At 49.2% G+C, this 21,628-nt stretch overlaps 7 protein-coding genes across 7 annotated transcripts; 4 read left to right on the top strand and 3 right to left on the bottom strand.

Annotated features, from left to right (window-relative positions):
* Nucleotides 1–669: 669 nt before the first annotated feature.
* N7484_011468 (cytochrome P450) lies at nt 670–2,317 on the bottom strand (the record flags this gene model as incomplete). Its single annotated transcript, XM_057121855.1, has 2 exons — nt 670–2,153; nt 2,212–2,317. The coding sequence occupies 2 exons, from the start codon at nt 2,315–2,317 to the stop codon at nt 670–672; spliced, it is 1,590 nt and encodes a 529-aa protein (XP_056967609.1).
* Nucleotides 2,318–2,779: 462 nt separating this feature from the next.
* Nucleotides 2,780–3,613, bottom strand: N7484_011467 (non-canonical purine NTP pyrophosphatase; the record flags this gene model as incomplete). The annotated part of the gene is made up of 6 exons (XM_057121854.1): nt 2,780–2,866; nt 2,915–2,976; nt 3,032–3,068; nt 3,122–3,266; nt 3,318–3,391; nt 3,449–3,613. 6 exons carry the CDS (start codon nt 3,611–3,613, stop codon nt 2,780–2,782), a joined length of 570 nt encoding a protein of 189 aa, XP_056967608.1.
* A 1,059-nt stretch (nt 3,614–4,672) lies between these two features.
* On the top strand, nt 4,673–5,827 carry N7484_011466 (aldo/keto reductase; the record flags this gene model as incomplete). The annotated part of the gene is made up of 3 exons (XM_057121853.1): nt 4,673–4,858; nt 4,921–5,277; nt 5,327–5,827. The coding sequence occupies 3 exons, from the start codon at nt 4,673–4,675 to the stop codon at nt 5,825–5,827; spliced, it is 1,044 nt and encodes a 347-aa protein (XP_056967607.1).
* A 971-nt stretch (nt 5,828–6,798) lies between these two features.
* N7484_011465 (uncharacterized protein) lies at nt 6,799–8,595 on the bottom strand (the record flags this gene model as incomplete). The annotated part of the gene is made up of 1 exon (XM_057121852.1): nt 6,799–8,595. One exon carries the CDS (start codon nt 8,593–8,595, stop codon nt 6,799–6,801), a length of 1,797 nt encoding a protein of 598 aa, XP_056967606.1.
* A 1,461-nt stretch (nt 8,596–10,056) lies between these two features.
* Nucleotides 10,057–11,505, top strand: N7484_011464 (uncharacterized protein; the record flags this gene model as incomplete). The annotated part of the gene is made up of 3 exons (XM_057121851.1): nt 10,057–10,357; nt 10,408–11,023; nt 11,088–11,505. 3 exons carry the CDS (start codon nt 10,057–10,059, stop codon nt 11,503–11,505), a joined length of 1,335 nt encoding a protein of 444 aa, XP_056967605.1.
* Nucleotides 11,506–12,286: 781 nt separating this feature from the next.
* On the top strand, nt 12,287–18,315 carry N7484_011463 (proteasome activator BLM10; the record flags this gene model as incomplete). The annotated part of the gene is made up of 3 exons (XM_057121850.1): nt 12,287–12,717; nt 12,781–18,178; nt 18,237–18,315. The coding sequence occupies 3 exons, from the start codon at nt 12,287–12,289 to the stop codon at nt 18,297–18,299; spliced, it is 5,892 nt and encodes a 1,963-aa protein (XP_056967604.1). The 3' UTR covers nt 18,300–18,315.
* A 994-nt stretch (nt 18,316–19,309) lies between these two features.
* N7484_011462 (DUF3405 domain-containing protein) lies at nt 19,310–21,603 on the top strand (the record flags this gene model as incomplete). Its single annotated transcript, XM_057121849.1, has 4 exons — nt 19,310–19,614; nt 19,688–20,536; nt 20,595–21,441; nt 21,502–21,603. The coding sequence occupies 4 exons, from the start codon at nt 19,310–19,312 to the stop codon at nt 21,601–21,603; spliced, it is 2,103 nt and encodes a 700-aa protein (XP_056967603.1).
* Between the last annotated feature and the right edge of the window lie 25 nt (nt 21,604–21,628).

Genomic DNA, 21,628 nt, shown 5'->3' with positions numbered 1-21,628 from the left:
CAAAATAGGCTTTCATATCCAAAGTCATGGCATTTTCGCCGATAGAGATCCAAATGGGCTCAGGGAGAAACACGAAAACCGGGGTAACTACCCCGATGAGTTTCCCCACATGGGCCTACACGATTTGGGATTATCACATGTAAGCATGAGACCAAGGATTTTCTGAGGCCTAGAGCCTTTGGTGATATCCTAAATTTCCATCTACGTTTGGCTCTCAACTTTCATAAGATTGGCAGACCTCGGACCTCTCCTATGATAGAAAATTCTGGTCGCCAGGACTAACGGCCCTACCACGAATTTAATGTTGGTGTTTCATTGATTTGCAGGATGTTCATACAAATCAAACGGATAATTCGAGCCATTGATTTGTTCTAGGAAGGCACGATATCTCCAAATACGGAAGGCGCGACTATCGAGTAGAATTCCTTTCCTCATTCTCTCTATTCTCTATCCTTACAAGCCACATTATCTTATGTTCATCATATCCAGTAAAATAAAACAGAGAATAGAGATATGCAGATTAGCCAACTGCCCAGGTATGGGTAGGTTCACCATAAACACGAAAACATGAAAAGCACACTCTAAATTGAACCGCGGGGGTCGTAAATATATCATAAAACTATCTTCAGACATTCAAAGATGGCGACAAGGAAAAATCCATCAAACCTCTCACTCAATCTTCTCCATGTTGCGCCGCCAAATCTTTACGGGCATATCCTTCAAAATCAAATTCATAGTCTCCTCCCGCTTCAACTCCCATCCAGGGTAGGCCAAAGCAAACTCATACCGATGTACCATAGAAGCGACTGCTTTTATTTGTTCCAAGTAAGAAATATTGCGACCAATGCAGGAACGAGCCCCGGCAGAGAAAGCAATCAAGTACCGCTGAAGGGATTTGCCTTCCTCCCCAAGCCATCGCTCAGGAATATACTGGTCCGCATTGGGGAAAACACCCTCATCGCGATGAGCGACATAGGCCGACATGCTAACGGAAGTGTTACCAGCAACCCATTCGCCAAGGATATTCGTGCCCGATGGAGGTGTCTCTCGGGGGAGGCCATGGGAGGTCGGAGGAAAGATTCTCAGCGACTCATCCAGGCAGGCGCGTAGGTATGGAAGATGTTTGACTTTATCGTAGTCCGCAACATATTCGTCCTCGTCAAGAACATTGTCCAGTTCTTCCCGGAGCTTGGCTAGCGTGCGAGGGTTTCGAAGTAGCTGGTACATGACATTTGTAATGGCAACAGCAGTCGTCACGCTGCCTGCGTTCATCATGATATTGCATTCGGCAACCACCTCGCCCCATTCGAGGTTGTTTGGGTTCCCGTTCTTATCTTCCATGAGGGCTTGGAAGAAATCATCGAGCTTTTCGCCTGCTTCGTAACGGCGTAGTCTTTCGTTTCCGCGGCGCCACATGATATTTTCCCAGTTGTCGCCTGCTGTTTGCATTTCGTTGAAATAGGGGATCACGTTGACGATCTTGTTGAGAGTGGGGTACCAGTCGTAGTTCCATAGAATGTAGGACTGTTTGCGAGCCGTTGGGTAGAGTGCATCCCGTAGACTTGTCGTGTATGTTGATCCATCTTTCCTCTCAGCAATACACATATCATTGCCTTGGTCTAGGAAGCCCAGTTTCTCGGACAGTCCAATATCGGCAATGGCATCAAGGGTAAAGAAGTTGTTCCACGCACGTAGGTCCAGAGTGAGGTCGTTTTGATCTGGGGCCACTCGGCCAGAGGCGACATCTTCCTTGGGAGCCATTGTGCAGACTTGATCAAAGTGTTTGAACATTCTTTGGATTTTGTCGGTGACTTTATATTCCCAACTCTCCAAATTCTTCAGTGCGTATGCCGAGGAGAGCACCTTGCGCTTTCTTGCATGGTCTGGCTTGTCCACGACATCGGCAAGATTGAAGTGAGAACCGGAGGTGATCAGGTAAGAGCTGTCCTTGGTACATTTGGTATTGTGCCCGTAGATGTCTTTGATCGCACGAACATCTCCGTAGGATAGCATGTTAGGCCCTGTTCGGATCACAGGATGCTTTTTATGCAATTCGGCCAGCTCCTTGGACCTGAATCCTCGCGAAGCCATCATCATGAAAGGAATTGCAGAGAATCCGGAGATTGGATGGAGGTTGGGATACTTGCGCAGTCCTGCAATATTGTGAGTGATTTGATCAATGTACCTCATTCTTTCCCTGAAGGAGCTTACCCTTGGGGTCGCGAAGATATTGCACATATGGATAGCCGAAAAAGAATATAAAGACAAAGGCAAGAAGCCCGATCGCGTAGGGCGCGACTGCGAGGACCGACAACATCTCGTCGAAGTAAAGGCAGTGGATTGCCAGAGAAAGGGTAAACAATTAAAATGACATATGATAGGAATAGAACAATACTTCTGAAAACTGGACGGGAGGGGTGATATAAATATCACTCCAGAGGTTGGCCCAAAGTATATCCTATATCTTACCCCATCCCAAAACCACCTGGGAATGGAAGGGCATGACTTCCGAGATATCCAACCTTCGTGGGGTATTGCGCCCAGAACAGCACATTCAACCAGTTCTCCGTGGTCTGGGTATGAGAGTAAGCACCCAATGGTCGATCATGTCTCATCTGTCATGGATATGTGGGGCCCAGCAGGAGCGGGGAATATTACCCTTCCAGAATAAGGAAACTGTCGGAGAACAAGATGCGGGGTAACAAATCGAGTAAAGAAGCCCGTTCACTTATTGCTGCTCTAAATCAACGTCTCTGTACATGAATTGGTCTTGGCCTTCCTACTCGCAAATCAGTGACCGGTTCTTGTCCCGGGCCAGCCACTCCTGGAATTTGAACAAGGCTTGATATCGATGAGACAGCTTGTTCTACATTACGTCAGTGCGCGTTTACCAAATATCACCAAGAATTCATACTTTTTTATCATGCGCCATTTCCGCGAGAGTTTCCCCTTTGTGTTCAAAGATGGGCTCCCATCCTGGAATGCGTTGTCAGCTCTCCAATTGGGAAGTTTTTTGACAAACAAAACCTACCAAAAACAGGTGGACCTCTAGCGGGAACGATTCTCCCCTGGGCAGCATTTAGTTCGTTGTCACAGCATCTCTGGCTCTATCTCGACGAACCTCGAGTCTTCCTTGGAAAATCAAGGGCTCTGTGCCGGAGCCAGCTGAAAAGGCAAACGTGCAGACAGCGTCCGCGTTCTTGTCTTCATGAGAATGCAGAAGTTTATTTAAACCATCATTTCCTAGGGACTCTAAAAAGTATTTACTTTTCAATGTCAATGAGCCAAAACTGTTCCCATTGTTGAGTATCACATACATATAAGGCCCTGGAAGGCGATTCATGGCATGAAACTCCAAAGCCGAATCTTCCACGATGACTGGTCCATTTATCTGGTATATCTGTTAGTACAATTGGCCAACGAACAGTGTTCATTATTGGGACCAAACAATCTTAGCGGCTCGCCGACACTTATCGCTCGCGATCTCTTCTAATGACCCCTGGATCTCGGGGAGATCCAATGCCACGGGCTCAACGGGTATCAGTCCACCTAGAATTGCATTGACCTCAAGGACCTTGTTAGGGTTTCCAGTTACGAATTTGAGAGACTTCATGTTGACCGCTTACAAGGTCAGGGATTAAGGGACAGCGACCAAACTGTGTGACTAGTCTCCATAGAAATTATACCGCTTTATATACCGCCTAAATATGACCATAACAAATCAAGATACGATCACGTGATGTTTCACGGCAAGCCTAAGAAAGGTTCGAAAGTAGGTGGTGTTACCTATGTGAAGATAGCTGGAGTGTAGAAATTGAGTGATTTTGAAACAGAGTGACCCCAGAAAATAAAATACCTGAGCCAGATTGGAACCCTAAGCCTTAACGTGACGGGGGTGCTGAAAGTACATTTATGACTTTTGAAAAGCTTCAAGAACGGATGCTAGCTCCACCCGTGGAGGCAAGGTAATCATACTGTGTCACAATATCCCTGCTGTTTTTGAAACTCAACTTATCCCCCAGTTGTATACATGCTCATTATTCTATGCTTAATTTTAAGTTGCGAGAATTATCTATCAATTAGTGACACCTCAGAAACAGAGGATGCCGGTCTAGTAAAACTCTGAAGATCCAACTAGTCTTATCAGCTGTCAAGGGACACAATGCAACATGATTTCGAATCCTTACCCCGGATCTTCTCAGCCGATCTCATGGACCGATTGGTGGCGCCCAAGGTTGCGGGTGGACAATAAAAAAGCTAGCCGGCTATTTATCGGCTAGTTCATATTCGCTTGTGGATATCGGCATATCTTCAAAGCGCCGGTGTGCCCGACACCGTATTATTAATGCCGCACAACAGACTATCTTCCATCAAGTTCTACTGCCTGGGACGCTTTTAATATGATACACTAACCTGACATCTTACTATATTCAACTGTGCCCTGAAAAGACCAGTCTGTTTTGACCTAGCAGGTTCGTTCTGAATGACTTGACGTCATGCCCAGCTATATACCGGCCTAGGTTATGAGCAGAACTAACTAGGCCTCGTTTCCTTTCACAGATCTTTACCTAGCTAATTCTGAAATATTTTACAATTTTGTCAATATGTCCGCCGAGATGGAATACGTTCGGTATGAGCCCCTCACCCAGTGTCGCACGATGACTTAATAATTATGAGCGACCAAAAGCTAAGATTCATGGTATATAGCCTCGGAAAATCGGGCCTTAAGGTCTCCAAGATTATCTTAGGTACCATGGGCTTTGGGAGCAAGGAGTGGCAGGATTGGGTTCTCGATGAAGAGGACTCCCTGCCTCTGATCGAGCACGCGTATAAGCGGGGTATCAACACTTGGGATACGGTGAGCATACCATTCATGATTCAGGATCCAACTTTCGAATCTTATACCAACAATTGTAACAGGCCGACGTCTACTCTCACGGCCGCTCCGAGGAGGTTGTAGGCAAGGCATTGAAGAAGTACAACATCCCCCGTAACCGGGTGGTGATCATGACCAAGTGCTTCTTCGGCGTCGACGACGAGGGTGCCCAACCTCCTATCTCCGCTTGTGCTCGCAATGATGGTGCCTGGGTCAACCGTACCGGTCTGTCACGCAAGCACATTCTCGACGCAGTCGACGCTAGCGTCGAGCGCCTGGGTACGTATATCGATGTGCTCCAGATCCACCGTCTGGATAGGGAGACTCCCCGTGAAGAAATCATGAAGGCACTCAACGACGTTGTTGAGAGTGGGAAGGTCCGCTACCTCGGAGCCAGCTCGGTATGTTTTGTCCCAATCACCGTAAGCTACATTTTCTAACGGCTTTAAGATGGCTGCTTGGGAGTTCCAGGCTCTGCAGAATGTCGCTGAGCGTAACGGCTGGCACAAGTTCATCTCGATGCAGAACTACCACAACCTGCTTGACCGCGAAGAAGAGCGCGAAATGATCCCCTACTGTCTTGACAGTGGTGTCTCGCTTATTCCTTGGTCCCCGATGGCACGAGGTGTGCTGACCCGGCCGTGGGACTCGCGTGGGAGCGTGCGTGAGAACACTGATGCTACTCTTAAGGGCGTGGTGCGTGGTCGTGAGAACGAGGCTGATAAAATCATTGTTGGTCGCGTTGAGGAGCTGGCTGGCAAAAAGGGCGTGAGCATGGCGCAGATTGCTCTAGCATGGTCGCTGAGCCAGCCTTCTGAGCAGCCTATAGTTGGATTGAGCAGCATCAAGCGTATTGATGAAGCCGTGGCTAGTCTGCAGGTGAAGTTGACTCCTGAGGATATCAAATATCTGGAGGAGCCGTATGTGCCTAAGGCTCATAATCCCATGTAAAGAGCAAAGCAAAGGGAGGGAGCCTATTGGATGTTGGTTTGAAATGCAACCTTTTTCAGCAGGTCTATGTTTACAATACCACTCTCAGTGCATATTGTAAGATTGCCAAGAGTGATACGTCCTTTTCAGCCCGTGCCATCTCCGAATTAGCTTCTTGTAGAGATAGACTTAAGCGAAAACATTTTGTTTTGTAATTTCTAACTATTCCACACAAAGCAAACCCCTGAAAACCCTGACTATTGGCGATTATGCCTACTATTGTTTGCTTCCCTAGATAATAGTGCACTATAATGACATGTTTGTCTTCTATATGCAAAACAAATTCTAGAACTCGAGCCTATACCATTCCCTTTAGCATCACTCAAAAATAAAAAGAGCACTCAGGATCTTGTATACCTATATTTTCGGACAAAAACAACCTTGGAAAGCCAATCGAGAGTTCGGGTATCTAGGGACTATGAGATCACACTGCTTATGCATAAACTGAAGCAGACCCCTATGTACTTGGCAAATGTTTTATAAGACTTTGGAATTTGAAATGAATTACAGTGGTGAAGGATGAAATGATCTCGTATGTATTGTGGGTACACGTAGGATATAAATAGAGATTTCTTTGACATAGGCTATGGGTATTGTTACAAAATTGACAGGTAGCGATGCACAAAAGACCATAGTGCCACAGAATCCAACTTGGATCACATGTGTGTATAGAATCGCACGTGGTACCCAGTTGCCTTGGAAGAAGGATGCCAAAAAAGGACCGAGAATGACATGAAAGAGAGGGGAATGATAAAGATATCGGGAGAGTGAAGAAGACGCAGATGTTTTGTACTAGACAGGGCTGCGCTGTGATGCCGAAAAACAGATATAACGCCGAATCAAATGCAATGTGATCCAAAAAGATGCTGGTAGGAAATACAACAGGTCGCTGACAAGATGCTGGGGTATACATATGCTGAAAGGCAGGAACCTCAATGGATCCTTTCCTTTCGGTGGAAAATCGTGAAAAGGGAACTGAATCGGTGTCGGCGTTTGCTTTTGCCCTCGCCTGGAGGAGCAAGTTCGGGCTCTTTGGTATAGTCTGAATCCCAGACCTGGCGATGATCCAGGTATGAGGGTAGCGCTTGTCCGGATCTTGTGGGGCGAGGATTCTCTTTGGCTGGCTTTGCCTTGGATTGACTTTTGAGCTGGGCAGTACGCGAGGAATTTTCAGCTTCGGCTGAATTGAGTCTGATGGACGGGGGCCGAGATACAACAATCTCGCCATTTTCTCCAGTGCCTGTGAATGCACTGTGGCGATTGAGACGATTCCCAGCGGAGGCGCTTCGTCGCTTTGCTCGGTCCATGAATGCAGCACCGGTTGAATTGGAGCGCCTGGAGAGACTTCCAAACATAGCACCATCGATAGGTGATAAGGTGTTCGAGCGATGAACACTCGCGGCGGATGCGCAGCGCTTGTTGCCATTGGCTACATCCTTCGGATCATTTATTTCATCGCGACGTACCGGGCTGTTGTTTTCACTCTTGGCGATTGGTGGTGTACAAAACTTAGAGGAGGCTGGAGAGGCGACGTTTTTGCCAATGGGAGATGACAGTGGATCGCCGTAATTAAAATTGGTCGACCAACCCTCACGGAAAGCGACCCAAATTCCAGTGATGATGATTAACGTGCGGAGTCCATCCTCAACCGTGACAACATTTGCATCCGTATTCAGGTCTAATGCATCATTATCAGATAAGTCACTAATCACAGACATGCCCGAGCTCGGAGTGGTGGGCCCGGTATTCGATCGAGTCACGGTGGAGTATTCATCGAACACTTCTAACTGGTTGCGCGTCATAGACGCGATCACCGGATGCCGACGAGTGTTGGGGTCGATGACACTAAATGTGAATCGCTTATTATCTTCGCGCGGCTCAGAGCTGGGCTGTGCAGACATCCGTCGACTCCTGCCTGCTCGCAAAGCCCAGCGCATCACTTGCAGTCCATTTTCCGTACGCGCGACAAATTCGTAAGAACCGCTCGGAAGGGGTGTAGCCTCCCATGTCGGACCAAAGTTCAGGCAAATCTCCGCCTTCCCCCTCTGAAGTGCATTGTCCTGGAGCATCTGGCAGATTGTAGCCACCACTTCGCGGTGATCGTCGTCGTCGTCCTCGGAGCTCGGCGGTCTTTCCGGAATACTGGCGACCGTGCGCTCATATAGTTCACTCATCACGATAATCAAGTCATTCGGACCGAGACCATTCTTACCACGGAACATCGCTGGGAATTTCCGAGCCAACCGTGGTAGATATAATGTTGACGGAAGGACATCCAAGATGGGCAGGGGACGAGGTGTGTGCGACACCTGTTGCAGCTGTAGAAGAAGCTTCGGACGGAGCTTCAGTCGCTTGTGACGAGCATGTGAGGCAGGGTGGGCGAGCTGATACGAGGTCTTAGACCGGGTGGACTTGCGCGTTGCGTTCGTGTTCGAGCGGCTGACACGAGGTCTGCCGGGGGCCGACGTGGTGGCCTTAGACGACTCGCCCTCGCTCGGCTTGGATCCAATGGGGCTCATGGCCACGCCGGATATAGAGCCCACAGGTTGTGCAGGACCATCAGTCGGTTTAGTTCTGTTATATAGAGAGCCCAAAATTGGCAAGGTGGCCAAGGAGAAGGCTGGGGAGTATGATGGTGAAGAAGGCGCGGGTGGCGTTTCTGGCTGGGCGCTAGGATCGGGATTGTGAGCAGCTGCGGCATCCGCTGTGAGACCAAGATTCAGCAGCATTCTTGGACTTCAGCGGAGCCACACTGAACCTGGTTAAAACCAGAGCTGCGGTGAGCTAGTTGTTTATATGACGGAGCAACCACTGACGCATTCAGGAGTAGTCCACGCGTCAATTGCGGGGGGATAAAAACTAGCCGGGGGCCAGTCAGGTGGAGATAGGCTGGACGCGAAAGACAAAGAGAACAGATAAATCGAAAAGAATGTGTGGAAAGATGAATCTACATGAAGATGACCAAGGAAACTGCAAGGGGGGGAGGGGGGAATGTTTCTTTTTCTTAAGGAAATAACCATGTAAAATCTTGCGACCATGGCGGTCAGCCTTATACACATAAAAGTGGAGACAGAGAAGTTTGTTGCGCAGAGAACGGATCGGTCAACTGCGGCCTCCGATGCCTCCGTTGACATCCGGAGCTCGGATCAGCTATGAAGCTGCGGCTCCGAAGTGGCATTCCGTCATCAATGGAAAACTAGGGTTTGGGGTTTGCTTGGCATATCTTTTGAGCTTAGTGCTTCAAAAAACCAAGCTAATGAACATGCTTGTTAGGCAACGTATCCATTTGCGAAATGGTCGGAGGGGCCATAGATGCTATACGTAGGTGGGGGAGGTAAATTTTATAAAATTCTAGTAAGCGGAGTCTTCCACGTGTAATGTAGTTTATTTCAGATATCATTTGCTCACAGTGAGTTACAAAGCGTAATTATGCCGAGCTTCTTCCAGAACCGGAGTTCAGCTTGAAATTGGGCTTCGGCGCCGAATTCCTGTCCGCTGGCAGCCGGACAGAATGATGCACCGCACGCCCCACCATTATTCATCGAACTTTATTTGTTCATCTCATAATCCAAGGACGAACTTGCAGGGATGCTGACAAGATCTGGGTTCCGATCATAAGCAGGAGCTACAGTAGCGTCATCGGTACCTACAGAATAATCTCGGAAGTCTGCGTGTACCTGTACACATAACCTAAGTCTACAATACTGCTCAGCTGCATAGGGCTGGTGTGGATTTGATCCAAACTCTGACCCGCGCGTGATCAAGTTGCCAAGAAAGTGATGTACAGTGTACACTGAAATCCGTACCCCGTACGATTCTTCATAAATTGAATTTGTCACCATAAGACTTCACAATAGCTTATACAATTGTGATCCTACTTTGTACAAGGTATCATTCTTAGGTGTCCGACGACAAACTATCAAGAAACTCATCAATACTGAACCTTCTGTCCATTGAGGGTTGGTCCCGCTCGGCCTTTGGTAGTTAAAATCCTAAACCCGCTGACTAACTTATGCATGCCTATGCACAGTCATGCAATCCTGGACCCGTGTCCACAAATCGACAGTGCCTCGGTTGACTCGGTGATCACTGATCAGATCCACAAGCAATTTTTTCTTGATTAGTGGCCCGCTGAAGACCCTAGCTATCGGCATTGGTGGGCTTCTCTACGCCACTGTGTCTAGACCGCAATGGCAACTGGAACTGCGACCATGCTCCGGTTGGACAATCCCATTCAGAGCTTAACGAGCGCATTTTGGCTGTGGAAAGCTCTCTTGTTTATCGTCATTACCGCCTGTCCGGGCCCAGGCTATGATACCTCCACTACATTGGTTCCCTATGAAGGTGCTGATCTCACCACTTCGCTTCCGTGGCCATTGAGACTGGTACGGTGGGACTCCATCTATTTTCTCCATATCGCAGAGCAGGGATATGTCTTTGAACAAGAATGGGCCTTTGGGTACCCAAGGGTGCTTGGGTTCTTTGTTTCTGGTACATATTTCAATTCACCATACGCGACAGGCTTAGCTGACGATCTACAGGACTTCGCAAATCTGGCGGGCTAGGGGGCCCCGTTCCGATCGCCTTAATAGCAGTGGTGTTATCCCACGTTGCCCATTATTTCTCTGTCCTGGCTCTTCATCGTCTTTCGGCCAATATTTTTGGCGAGCAGACGGTCACTCAGAAACTCATCTGTTTCTTGTCTGCTGCGCTCCATATCATCTGCCCAGCGGGTGCTTTTCTCTCTGCCCCTTATGGCGAATCGATCTTTTCGTTCCTCAACTTTTCAGGGTTCTACCTTTACTCAGGATCTCTCATCTCTGAGCGGCATGGGGTGACAGTCCTGCGTGATCTGCAGGTTCTCACTGCGGGCGCGTTTTTTGCCATTGCCACGATGGTCCGCAGTAACGGCATCCTGAGCGGATTCTTGTTCGCATATGACGCCGTCCTCCTGATATGGGCATGCTTAACCCAGGGTCTATCCACCCACAAGATGCGTCGACTTGTCATCATAGGAGTGGGTGGTGGCACTGTGGCACTTGGGATGCTTGTACCCCAGCTTCTAGCCTACCGGACCTATTGCCTGACCGACCTAAATCGAGAATGGTGTGGCTGGACACTACCTAGTATATACACTTGGGTCCAGAACTACTATTGGTAAGTCGTCAACCTTCTGCTCAGCAGACTTGGTAATTTTATTGCAACCCTGACCCCTTTCTAGGAACGTTGGATTTCTTCGTTACTGGACTGTCTCCAATATTCCTCTTTTCCTACTCGCTGCACCGATCCTATTTATCATGGGCAAATCATCTGTATGGGCTCTTCGAGCGCCCTCTACTTTGCGCTCCCGATCTGGGAACCAGGCGGCTTCGCCTCTTAGCCCGGGCTCCATGCTCTTCCGCCTGGCCGTGCCCCAGGGCTTACTGGCGATCATGGCTTTAACGAGTTATCATGTCCAAATCGTCAATCGGATCTCGTCTGGGTATCCTGTATGGTATTGGTATCTCGTATCGATCGGCATGGAATGCCTCCAAAATCCCCGCAAGAACCACCGCAGTTTAGCGCTTGCCGCTCAAGCCATGGTGGTCTATGCTCTGATTCAGGGGGTTCTATATGGCTCTTTCTTACCGCCGGCGTAAGACTGCACGTGTCAAAATATTTGTTAATCCATAGAAACATTGGTTATTTTTGTTTGTTTCTCCGCTTTTACGTACCTCGTACCCGGGGCGGGTTTGTACGCCGGTTGCGTAAGGTAGTGTCTGCCTAAGAAAGAGTTGGGCCATTTAGGCGCGCTTGACTGCCCGGCGAAATTGGAATTATTGCCTGCTATTCTTCCACTCGAGAAGCCAAGTTTAATGAGCGAAAACGTATCAGATATACCCAAGCTAAAGTTTTAATCCACCTTTCGATCTAGTTTCGGGAGTTTTCCACGCGGGTCTCTCTTCAAGCCGCAAGGCCAAAGCTTTAACGTGGAATTATGTCATCCACCTTCTGCGAACATCTCCTTTGATTTGATCATCTTCTCTCCCATTGCATCATCGTGAAACGATTCCTAAAAGAAGCATTTCATTATTGATTGCTTCCTGCAGTTTACTCGACCTGCTTCTTGCTTGAGCCCCAGACTTTCAACCGCCTGTCTTGCCCGCAAGGACCTCATGCGAACCCGGCCGTGTGCAACGCAATCCGCCGGCCAACACTTCCACACCTGCTGGAGGGAAAACTTCCTGTGGTAGATGTATAGCTCCCTGGCCAGGCTTAAGATTGATTGAGATCAAATAAGGCTGGATGTGAAGGATTGTGAAAAGTCGAAGTTGCTGACACATCTTATCTACAGAGCCCTCTCTGACGTCTACGCCAACTCGTCCGGCCCCATCTCCACCTCGTCTTGCTTAACCCCCCTCTCCTCCCTCACATGCGACTATGGATGCCTCCACCCCCAAGGCGATTCTCACATCCGACAACTTTCCCCATGCACAAGAGATCTCGCGGGCCACCTCGCCAGGTGGTGAGCCCGCCGCCGTCAACGGCGATGGCGAGCCAAAAGCTCGCGTCCGACCGCGCACCTACCCATACTTCTCATACCTCCCATATCAGCTTGAAGATGAGACAGAGCGAGATCGAACCCTTCGAGAGATTCTGAATCAGCTTTATATCTCGGTGGAGGCTGGGGACTTCAGTCCCGGAGCTGTGCACTGGACACGCGAGCTCAGAGGCTGGCTCTCGCTCAAGTTTGATCCGACCCGGACGGAGAGGATCAATCTCGTGAAGCTCTATTATGAGCTCGCCTTGGCGCCAGGCATAGACCCGAATGTAGCAGAGCGATTTGCGAGCATGTTCATGCTTCTCACTAAGTGAGTTGGGCTTTTCTACTTTTTGGGAATCGCCAGAGTACATCGACACTAACTGTGAGGCAGGCGCAAGCACTATTTGAGACCCGTCAAGGACCTAGTCTTGGACTGGAAACCTCTTTACAAGGAGCTAAAAGCCTTTGTTCTCCCCACTGAGTCCGGTCTCGTTCACTCGACTAACCTTAAGCGGAATGTCAAGACATTGACCAAGCTTTGCGCATTTGCTCAGCTATTCATCGACCCCTGCGAACTGCCTGCGATGCTTGAGGAGTTCCTACCTCACTACACCACCTCATTTTCAGAAGGCGCCTTTGTGGTGGCTGGGCTGATTAACCTCATGCTTCCCACATCACCTCCTCCCGCTGAACGCAGCGATCTACTTCCGCAGAACTATTTGCCAACACATTTCCATATTTGGTCTCTTGTCGGTCGTTCAAAGACGTTTGATACGACGTATCTCGATTACCTCTCGCGGTTGGCACGGGATTCGCTTCCAGCCGGGCACATTCCATTCTCAGAGCATGGTATCTTCACAAAGGAACAGTCCGCTCTCATCTTCACTGCAGTTCTTCGACTACTTGAAATCCCGGTAGGACAATCCACGTCACCGTACAGCGCTCTGGTGGATATCTCATCAGGCCTGGGTATCATGCTTGATCGTGATACGCGCAAGCATCCTGTTGCCCACCATATTGCTCGATGGATTGTCTTGTCTCTTTCACCTGCATGCCTAGACTCAGAGGACTCGGTTCTTAGCCAGCTTGAGGGTCTGATCCAAGCAGTTGAGACATTCTTCCACCCTTCGAACTCGGGTACCTGGACGAGGACCTTGTCGCAGCTTGTATACTATTTAACTGATTTCTTCGTGATGCGATGGAACCGTGAGCAGAGCGGGGAAATGGACGTCCCGGTCGAACGGCGACTCAATGAGCCCCTAAAGCGTCGCTTCGTTTTATGCTTAAGAGATGCGATCTTTATGGGTATCTACGCCAAAAGTAGTACCGCCATGACTTTCTCCCTATCCACCCTTCAAGGCCTTGCCTATTTGGAGCCACACCTCATTCTGCCTGGTGCTTTGCAGAGAATCTACCCGTCTCTCCAAGGCTTGGTGGAAGTTCATAGAACCACTTCTTCGCTGCGCGCCATGCAAGTCTTGTCTCGCGTCATTACGCGAACCAAAGGCTACCGCTGCCATATGACGACTCTCCTAGGCCTCGCTTTGCCTGGCGTTGATGCTAATGATCTCGAAAAGTCTCTTCATGCCCTTTCCTTTATTCAAACTGCATGCTATAACATTCCGATGGTTGACATGACCAAGGGAAGAGAAGATGTCAATTGTAATATGCTCGCGGTGCAATGGATTACCGGTGAAATGGAGAGGATGGAGGAACAGGGATCCGAAGTGCAGCTGAACTATGAGAGTGAGTTGGACGATGAGACGGAGGAAATGATTCTTCGCTCTTCGACCTGTGGCTTCGGCGACTTCACCATTTCATTCCTTGGACGTGTTTTCACCCTTCTAGAGAATCTCCCAGATGTTACCAGAGTGCGCAATGGCTCGCCAGAGGAGAACATTGTCAATACCCTTCCTGCCACCTTCATGCCTCTCCTCGCCTCCCTTTCGCCAGAGTATTACGATATTGCACTGGGAAAGATTGTTGACTTCGTATCTAATCACGTTATCCACCAAGCGCGAGATGCCATGGCTTTCATTTGCAACGCATTGTGCAAGGTCAATCCCGAAAAGGCTCTTAAGCGGTTCATACCTGTGCTGATTCAAGGAATCCGTACCGAGATTGAGGAGAACGGTGCGGGCTCTACGAGAACAACCGGCACTGATGTTCTTCCTCGTGATCGTGGATTGGTTTGGAACGTCAGTATGTTGAGCATGTGTGTCGTCCATGTCGGTGATGCTGTTCTTGCCCACCGGCAAGAGCTCTTCGACATTGCCGTTTACATGCAGAAGATGTGCCGCGGTATCCCGACGGTGCATATTTCGAATTATATTCACCACCTCTTGCTCAACCTGACTGGCACGTACACTAGAGATTACAGCATGTATGAGCCGGCCGACGTTGAGGGGGGCGTTCAGCCTAAGCACTGGAGCTACAGACTTGATGTGAACAAACTTAGCATTCAATGGCATGTGCCCAAGCGCGAAGAGCTGGAATTTGCCGTTGAGGTCTTCAAAAACCAAGCTGAAACCGCTTTGCGGCATTTGTCCGGCTTGACAAACGAGACCTCCAGCGTCAAGCGCGATGGCAGTGGTAAGGAATGGTCCGACGAAGTTACCCGAAATCTTGTTCTTCTACGACTTCTTCTTTCCGGAATCTCGGTACTCTTTGATCCCAAAGCTGCTTCGAAATCCTCCCCGGAGTTCTCGAATGGCGCGTCTTCCAGTTCCAGTGAATTTGACATGGTCGATGACGCAGCTACAAATGGTGTAAGTGAAGAAGACGCATTTCTTGATAGCTCCGACGAAGCATTGGTCAAGGAAGGTTTCCCATACCCGACTGGATACCCTCTCCAGGAAGGTGACGTCCTTTACGAGACCATTCACGAGATCCGTGAACGGGCGGGCTGGGTTCTGCACCTGGTACACCGATTCTTGTGTGACAAGCAAGAAGACGATGTGCCATGTTTCGGGGCACTTTACTCGGCCTTCCGCTCTTGGTTTGTCGACGTTGGCATTGAGAGATCGGCTCATGTCCTTGATCGAGTAACGAGACTCTTGGCAGCAGACATCCACCCTTATAAGATGAGTGGTATCAGGAAAGATTATCCAAGGGCACTTCTTGTACGCAGAGCAAATGTCTACCATCTGCAGCGTCTACGACACAATGCCGCGCCCCGATCACGGTCTAAACTCGATGAACTCCTTCTTTTTGACATTGCTGAGTCCTGCGTTTCTCTTTATACCGAGACCCGCCGCAATGCTCAAAATGCTGGCGAGTCAGCCCTTAAATCTGTCTGGGGTGCACGATCTCTCGTTATCCCCCCTCTTCTGAAGGCCCTCCAGACTGGTGTCAAAGAGAACGATCACGCGCGTATCAAGGGAGCCTTGTTTTCGCTGTTGCTCAGTAGCGTCGCAAAGACAGTTGGACGGAACTGGAAATATACACCAGCTTTAATTCGCACCTTCCTCGATGCCAGTGCGGTCGACAAGCCATCTGTCCAGAAAATCTGCTCTACTGCTGTGTTCCAAATAATGGACTATGGCCGATCCATGGAGAGGATGGCAATCTTAGACCAGGCCATTGTGGAGGCGATTGCTCCCACTGGAGACGTGACTACAGAGATAGACCAGAAGCGGGTGTCCATCAATAAGAAGCGAGCTACTATAGAGAAAAAGAAAGCTGATCTAGCTGATGAATTGGTGAACTTGGCTCGAATCTCCCATTGGAAGATTGCCAGCCGTGCCGCGACTATTGTCATCACCATGGGTCTGCGCTTCGATTATATTGCCAGCGGCAACCTGATCGAGCTGGTGACTCTCGGGTCGATTGACGATCATCCAGGTCTTCGCGGAATGTACTCACAGGCACTCATCGCGCTTTTCACCATGATTGATGTTCGCGCCATCTGCAGCCATGAGTACAAGAACTACATCCTTGGACACCAGCGCTTCCCTGCAAAGATCAAGGTAGCAACCCGTCCCTATGAGAAGGACTGGACTCAAAACTATTTGAGTAGCTTTGCCAAGCCTGAAGCTGAGTACTACGTTGATCACGACTTCCCTGGTTGGCTCATTTGGGGTAAGACCATGCCAGCGTACAAATCCAATCTGGATCGAGACATCGAATATGATGAACTCGAGTGGAACGTGCGGACCCAAATGGGTAAATTGTTCACGCGCGACTGGTTTTCCAAATATTTCATGTACTTGAAGCAGGAGCCCAGGGATCCCTCTGCCGATAAGTTTCGAATGTCTTCTGCCATGATGCTTCTCTATGCCTTCGAGCTTATGCTCCGAGATGGCCTTACTGCAGCCTCTTTCAAGGAAATCCAAGAGGAGATCCAAGCTGTTTTTGAGGATGGCAGCGATAAGCACCAGCATCGGGCCACTGCGGAGATTCTCGGGGCCCTGATCAGTTCTGTCACAGATACCAGTGTGGAAAGGCGCACTTTGGTTTGGGAGTACGCTTTCCCTATCATTCGGAAGATCTTTACCGATGGCCTCACTCCTGAAAATTCAGGATACTGGACTACATTCCTCCACATGATTCTTCAATGCCGTGATCCCCGCCGAGCCTGGCCTATGGTTGATTGGTTAGCGAGCTTCCGCTTGGATATGACCACCAACGCTGCATTTAAGGAGAGTTCCAAGATCAATCTCCTGCATCAGTGCATCATTGATGCCGGCTGGCACTTCCAGCTGGACAAGCCAATTGTCGAGGATTTCCTGGCACATTTGGATCACCCGTACAAGGGTGTGCGAGAAGCTATGGGACAGACCTTAGCAACAATTCACCGCACCAGATACCACGAGTCATATCCCGACCTCCAACATCTGCTGGAGGCTCAGAAATCCTCTTCGTCGGTCGGCAGTTACCCGTATGCTCCTTCTGACGACTTCTCAAAGATGATCCGGGGAGTCTTCACTCAGATTGAACAGTGGCGACAGGCTAGAACTCCAGGCCAACAGACTCCTTCTTCATACACGTCCGGTAGCAAGACGGTGCTTCTTTGGCTGGATTCAACTCTCTCATCCCACGAGTGTACACAACTGGTTCCATTCTTCCCCGATGTGTTTACCGCTCAGCTTCTGCACATGATGGACGTAAAGGAAGATCCCGAGCTACAGTCTCTTGCATATCACGTTTTCCGCCACCTCCCCAACATCCCCTACCCTGCTGAAAAGGGCTCTGAGTTCATCCAGTCCCTCATCCGCATCGGCCAAACCTCCCCGTCATGGCATCAGCGTCTGCGTGTCATGATCAACATTCAGATCATCTACTTCCGCCGACTCTTCCTGTTGGACTCTGCCGATCGTGACAAGCTTTTCGAGTGCATCGCTTCCATGCTTGAGGATTCGCAACACGAGGTCCGTGCAGGTGCATCGGCCACTCTGTCTGGTATGATCCGCTGCTCCCCAGTGTACCTTCGCGACAAAATGGTCCACCGCTTCCAGGAGCGCTTCACCAGAGTCCTCGCCGACAACCCCCTTTCCCAAAAAGCCCAAGAACTTCCGATCTGGAATCTCGTCCGCAGTGACGTCGGGTGCGGGCACACCTACTCCCGAGCACAATCGTCTGGTAATTGTTCGTCACGGCGCCGTTCTAGGCTTGGGTGCTCTGGTTCAGGCGTTCCCTTACAACAGCCCCCCCCGCACTGGATGCCCGAAGCCTTGACTACGCTCAGCATTCGTGCTGCTCACGATCCAGGCGTTGTAGGTTCAAGTGTGAAGTCGATCATCAGCGAGTTCAAGAAGACCAGACAAGATACTTGGCACATCGATGCCAAGGTAAGTCCCAATTTCAATTTTCCAACCCCATAGCACATGCGCTAATCAATGGACTCAGGCCTTCACCCCCGATCAATTGGAAGATCTATCTGGCGTCCTATGGAAGAGCTACTTCGCGTAAAGTATAGCGACATAATCATACCTAGTTATTACTAGCATGGTAATTCTGTGGTGTGTTGATATAATGTCTTTTTGTCTTGAGTACGGCTGTGCGTTACTCTATTTTCATGTGGATCAAACCTCGAGTTGCAGATGGAATGTTCCCGTGTTTGTGTCCATGGATGTGTTGTACATACCTGGATCGAGTCTTGAAATAATTCCAATCATGACTTTCTTATTTGAATTAATTTCCCAATTTGGACGTAGTAGGGATCCGCCTCCAGGGCTCAAGCATTAACAATGGATTTAAGGGAATTCTGATGAATTTCCAGTAAGGCTCTCCAGGCTCTTCGACCCTGAAAGTTACCCCTGGCTTGGAATTGATGGTCTATAAAGAGTCATGATTATCCAAGCTTGCCGCGTTAAGGATGCTTCTTGTGCTGTAGATGTTAAGAATTAGCTCCTGATAACCACTTGGTAATTTGATTTAGATCTGTGCTGCAAAAGTTCGTGGAATACATAATGCTCCAGAACCTCCGTCTGTTTTCAAATCCAATTGAATCTTCAGCAAGCCTTGAGATTCCAAATTGGAGAATTTCAGGTTTTTCGCGATCTATACCAATCGATTCAGGTTCAACAGTGCCTTGTCCCGAAAGTCTTCGTGACATGTTTCACAGTTGAAATCCGTATCACGCGCAATGGAACCTTAGCGTATTGACTTAGAGCAAGAACTATAACAAGGGCAGTACGAAAGAGATTATCACCAATACTGTTCTATATGGAGTCTGTCATACAGAGACCTTTCACATACTACCCGATTAGTCGTCGGCCGTCAATACCGCGTTATGATGACATCGTAGTTTCTTGGGACAGCGCTCTTGCCTTTACGCGTTCATGCCACTCTCCGAAGTGACCCTGGAAATCACTTTCTTTTCATCCTTCTTTGTGACTCTCATAACTACGGCCTTCAGATTCGGTACAATGCCTGTGCAAAATAGCCTTTATCGTTCATTGACTGAAAAGTCGTGGCCGATGCTCCTGAAGATGCCCAGCAAGGACCCAATTGCCTTTAAGGCCCGAGATCCGCATTCCGTATGGAAGAGAAAGTGGGTGCATTGGATTGGCTGGCTAGTCTTTGTGGTTACAGTTGTTGAGACATTCGCACATCTCGCTGCTCGTCCAGACATATCTCTTCTGCGATGGCTCAGTCCTCCAAGCAGTTCACCTGTCCTTCGACCAGGACAATATCGGGAGACTGGGGGCTTTCAAAACACTCCCAACAGTCAAAATGAAGATGAGAGTGGGGTGAGTGATATGGGGAGCCTTCATGACGTGAGGTTTGTGCTAAAAATACAAATTCTGCTTTTATTGACATTGATTACAACTAACCTCACTACACGATCTTTATAGAAATAAGCAGTTCTACCTAGGCGGAACTCTGACTCTCACGAGTTCTGACCCTACGATTCCCGGTTCTCCCCACCCCATTCCCTCGATCTATGATCCCTACCCACTGTACAACAGCAGAAAGTGGCGACGGAAACATCATGGCCACTTCAAAGCTTGCTTGGGGCCTCGGGGTCGTGATCTCGATCGTAATCAACCGGATGATATGGTCATGGTATACAAGGGAAAGCAAGCCGGGTTTCCGCCACCAAGTTTTGGCTCACACGAGGCAATGGATCTGGATGGAGATGTATGTACGGACCGATACTCTCGCTTCGGCGCATATGGCTACGATGACGAGAATGATGATGAGATTCCAGGTTTTTCTAGGCCGCCACCGGTGAATTGGTTCGAGTTAGACTGGTACAATCTGCAAGCTCTTTGCTATGAGAGAAACGCAGACCGGTATCGGCATGACTGCTCGATGAACGAGACGGGCCAACGACCTCTCTCCTTTGAACTGAGAGAGCCGCCGAGAAAGCCCTATGAATCGGATACGACGTCTGATTCCTCGAGAGGGAAACGTCATCAGCCCCGGTCTGCCGTTCTTATTCGAGCATGGGATAGTATGATCTGGACCGCCAATCACCGTGAATACCTTCGTGCGTTGATAATGGAGCTGTCGTTGCACTCGGGCGGGGAATATGAAGTGTTCCTGTTGGTTCATGTCAAGGATGATGATCTCCCAATTTTCTCAGACCGAAAAACGATGGAGAATCTTCGGAGATCTATCCCAGTGGAGTTTCGGAACATTGCTTTGTTCTTCAACAATAAATTGTTGGAGGCGTGGTACCCCAAAATCGAGGAGCATAGGTAAGATATTGACTGTTGATTGTTCCAAACATTCTTCACTACGACTGACGTCTCTCAGCCCAAAACTACAGCACCACCAAGCACTGCAGATATTTTCACAATTGTATCCTAACTTCGAATACTACTGGCAGCTCGAGATGGACGGTCGTCACACGGGACATGCTTACCACTTTCTTGAAAGATCGGCTGCATTCGCAAAGCAGCAGCCTCGTAGATACCTATGGGAGCGAAACGCCTATTTCTACACTCCTGGTGCTCATGGGCTCTGGAAGAACTTTACTGCAATGGTCAACGCAAGCCTCGCCGACAAGCCTGAAGCCACAGTCTGGGGCCCCGTGTATGGAACAGGAATTCGACCCCTGGGCCCTGAGCCACAGGTCGAGAGTCCCTTAAATGATAGTTTCACTTGGGGCGTCGGCGAGGAAGCTGACCACATCACATTTCTCCCTATCTTCAACCCAAAAGACACGCAATGGACCTTCCCCAATGAAATCTGGAACTTCAAATATGGTATTGAGACGCCTCGTCGAACAGCAGTTATCACTATGGGCCGGTACTCCCGACGCCTCCTGGACTTGATACATCATTCACAAGCCACGCGTGGCCTGGGTCTTGCATCAGAAATGACGGGTGCCTCCTGGGCACTCTTCCACGGCCTCAAGGCTGTGTATGTTCCGCACCCGATATACGCGGATGGCCAGTGGACGCCGGAGGAGCTGGCAAGAATTTACAATCGGGGACCGCCGGAGAATATCAACGGTGGTCCAGATAGCATCTGGAATTGGGATCACGTCTATGATCACATCATGTATCGCCTTTCATACATGTTTACCACGCATACGGGGGAGAATTTATACAGGCGATGGCTTGGCTACCGGACTGCAGAGAATGAAGGTGGCAAAAAAGTATGTCTTTTTTGCATGATGTGTTTCTAGGATGACTGTTGCTGACCGTGTTCTTTATAGTCCTCTGAAGCTCGCTTTGGCAGACCTTGCTTCCCATCGATGTTCCTGCATCCCGTCAAGAATACCGATCGACGGATTGGACCGGACAGAGCTGTTCCCTGATCACTTGATTTCTTCCAATGTGCAT

Source organism: Penicillium longicatenatum (assembly GCF_028827895.1).
Source record: "Penicillium longicatenatum strain IBT 33135 chromosome Unknown contig_7_segment0_segment0, whole genome shotgun sequence".
Lineage (NCBI taxonomy): Eukaryota > Fungi > Ascomycota > Eurotiomycetes > Eurotiales > Aspergillaceae > Penicillium > Penicillium longicatenatum.
This window is presented reverse-complemented; position numbering and strand designations above follow the sequence as displayed.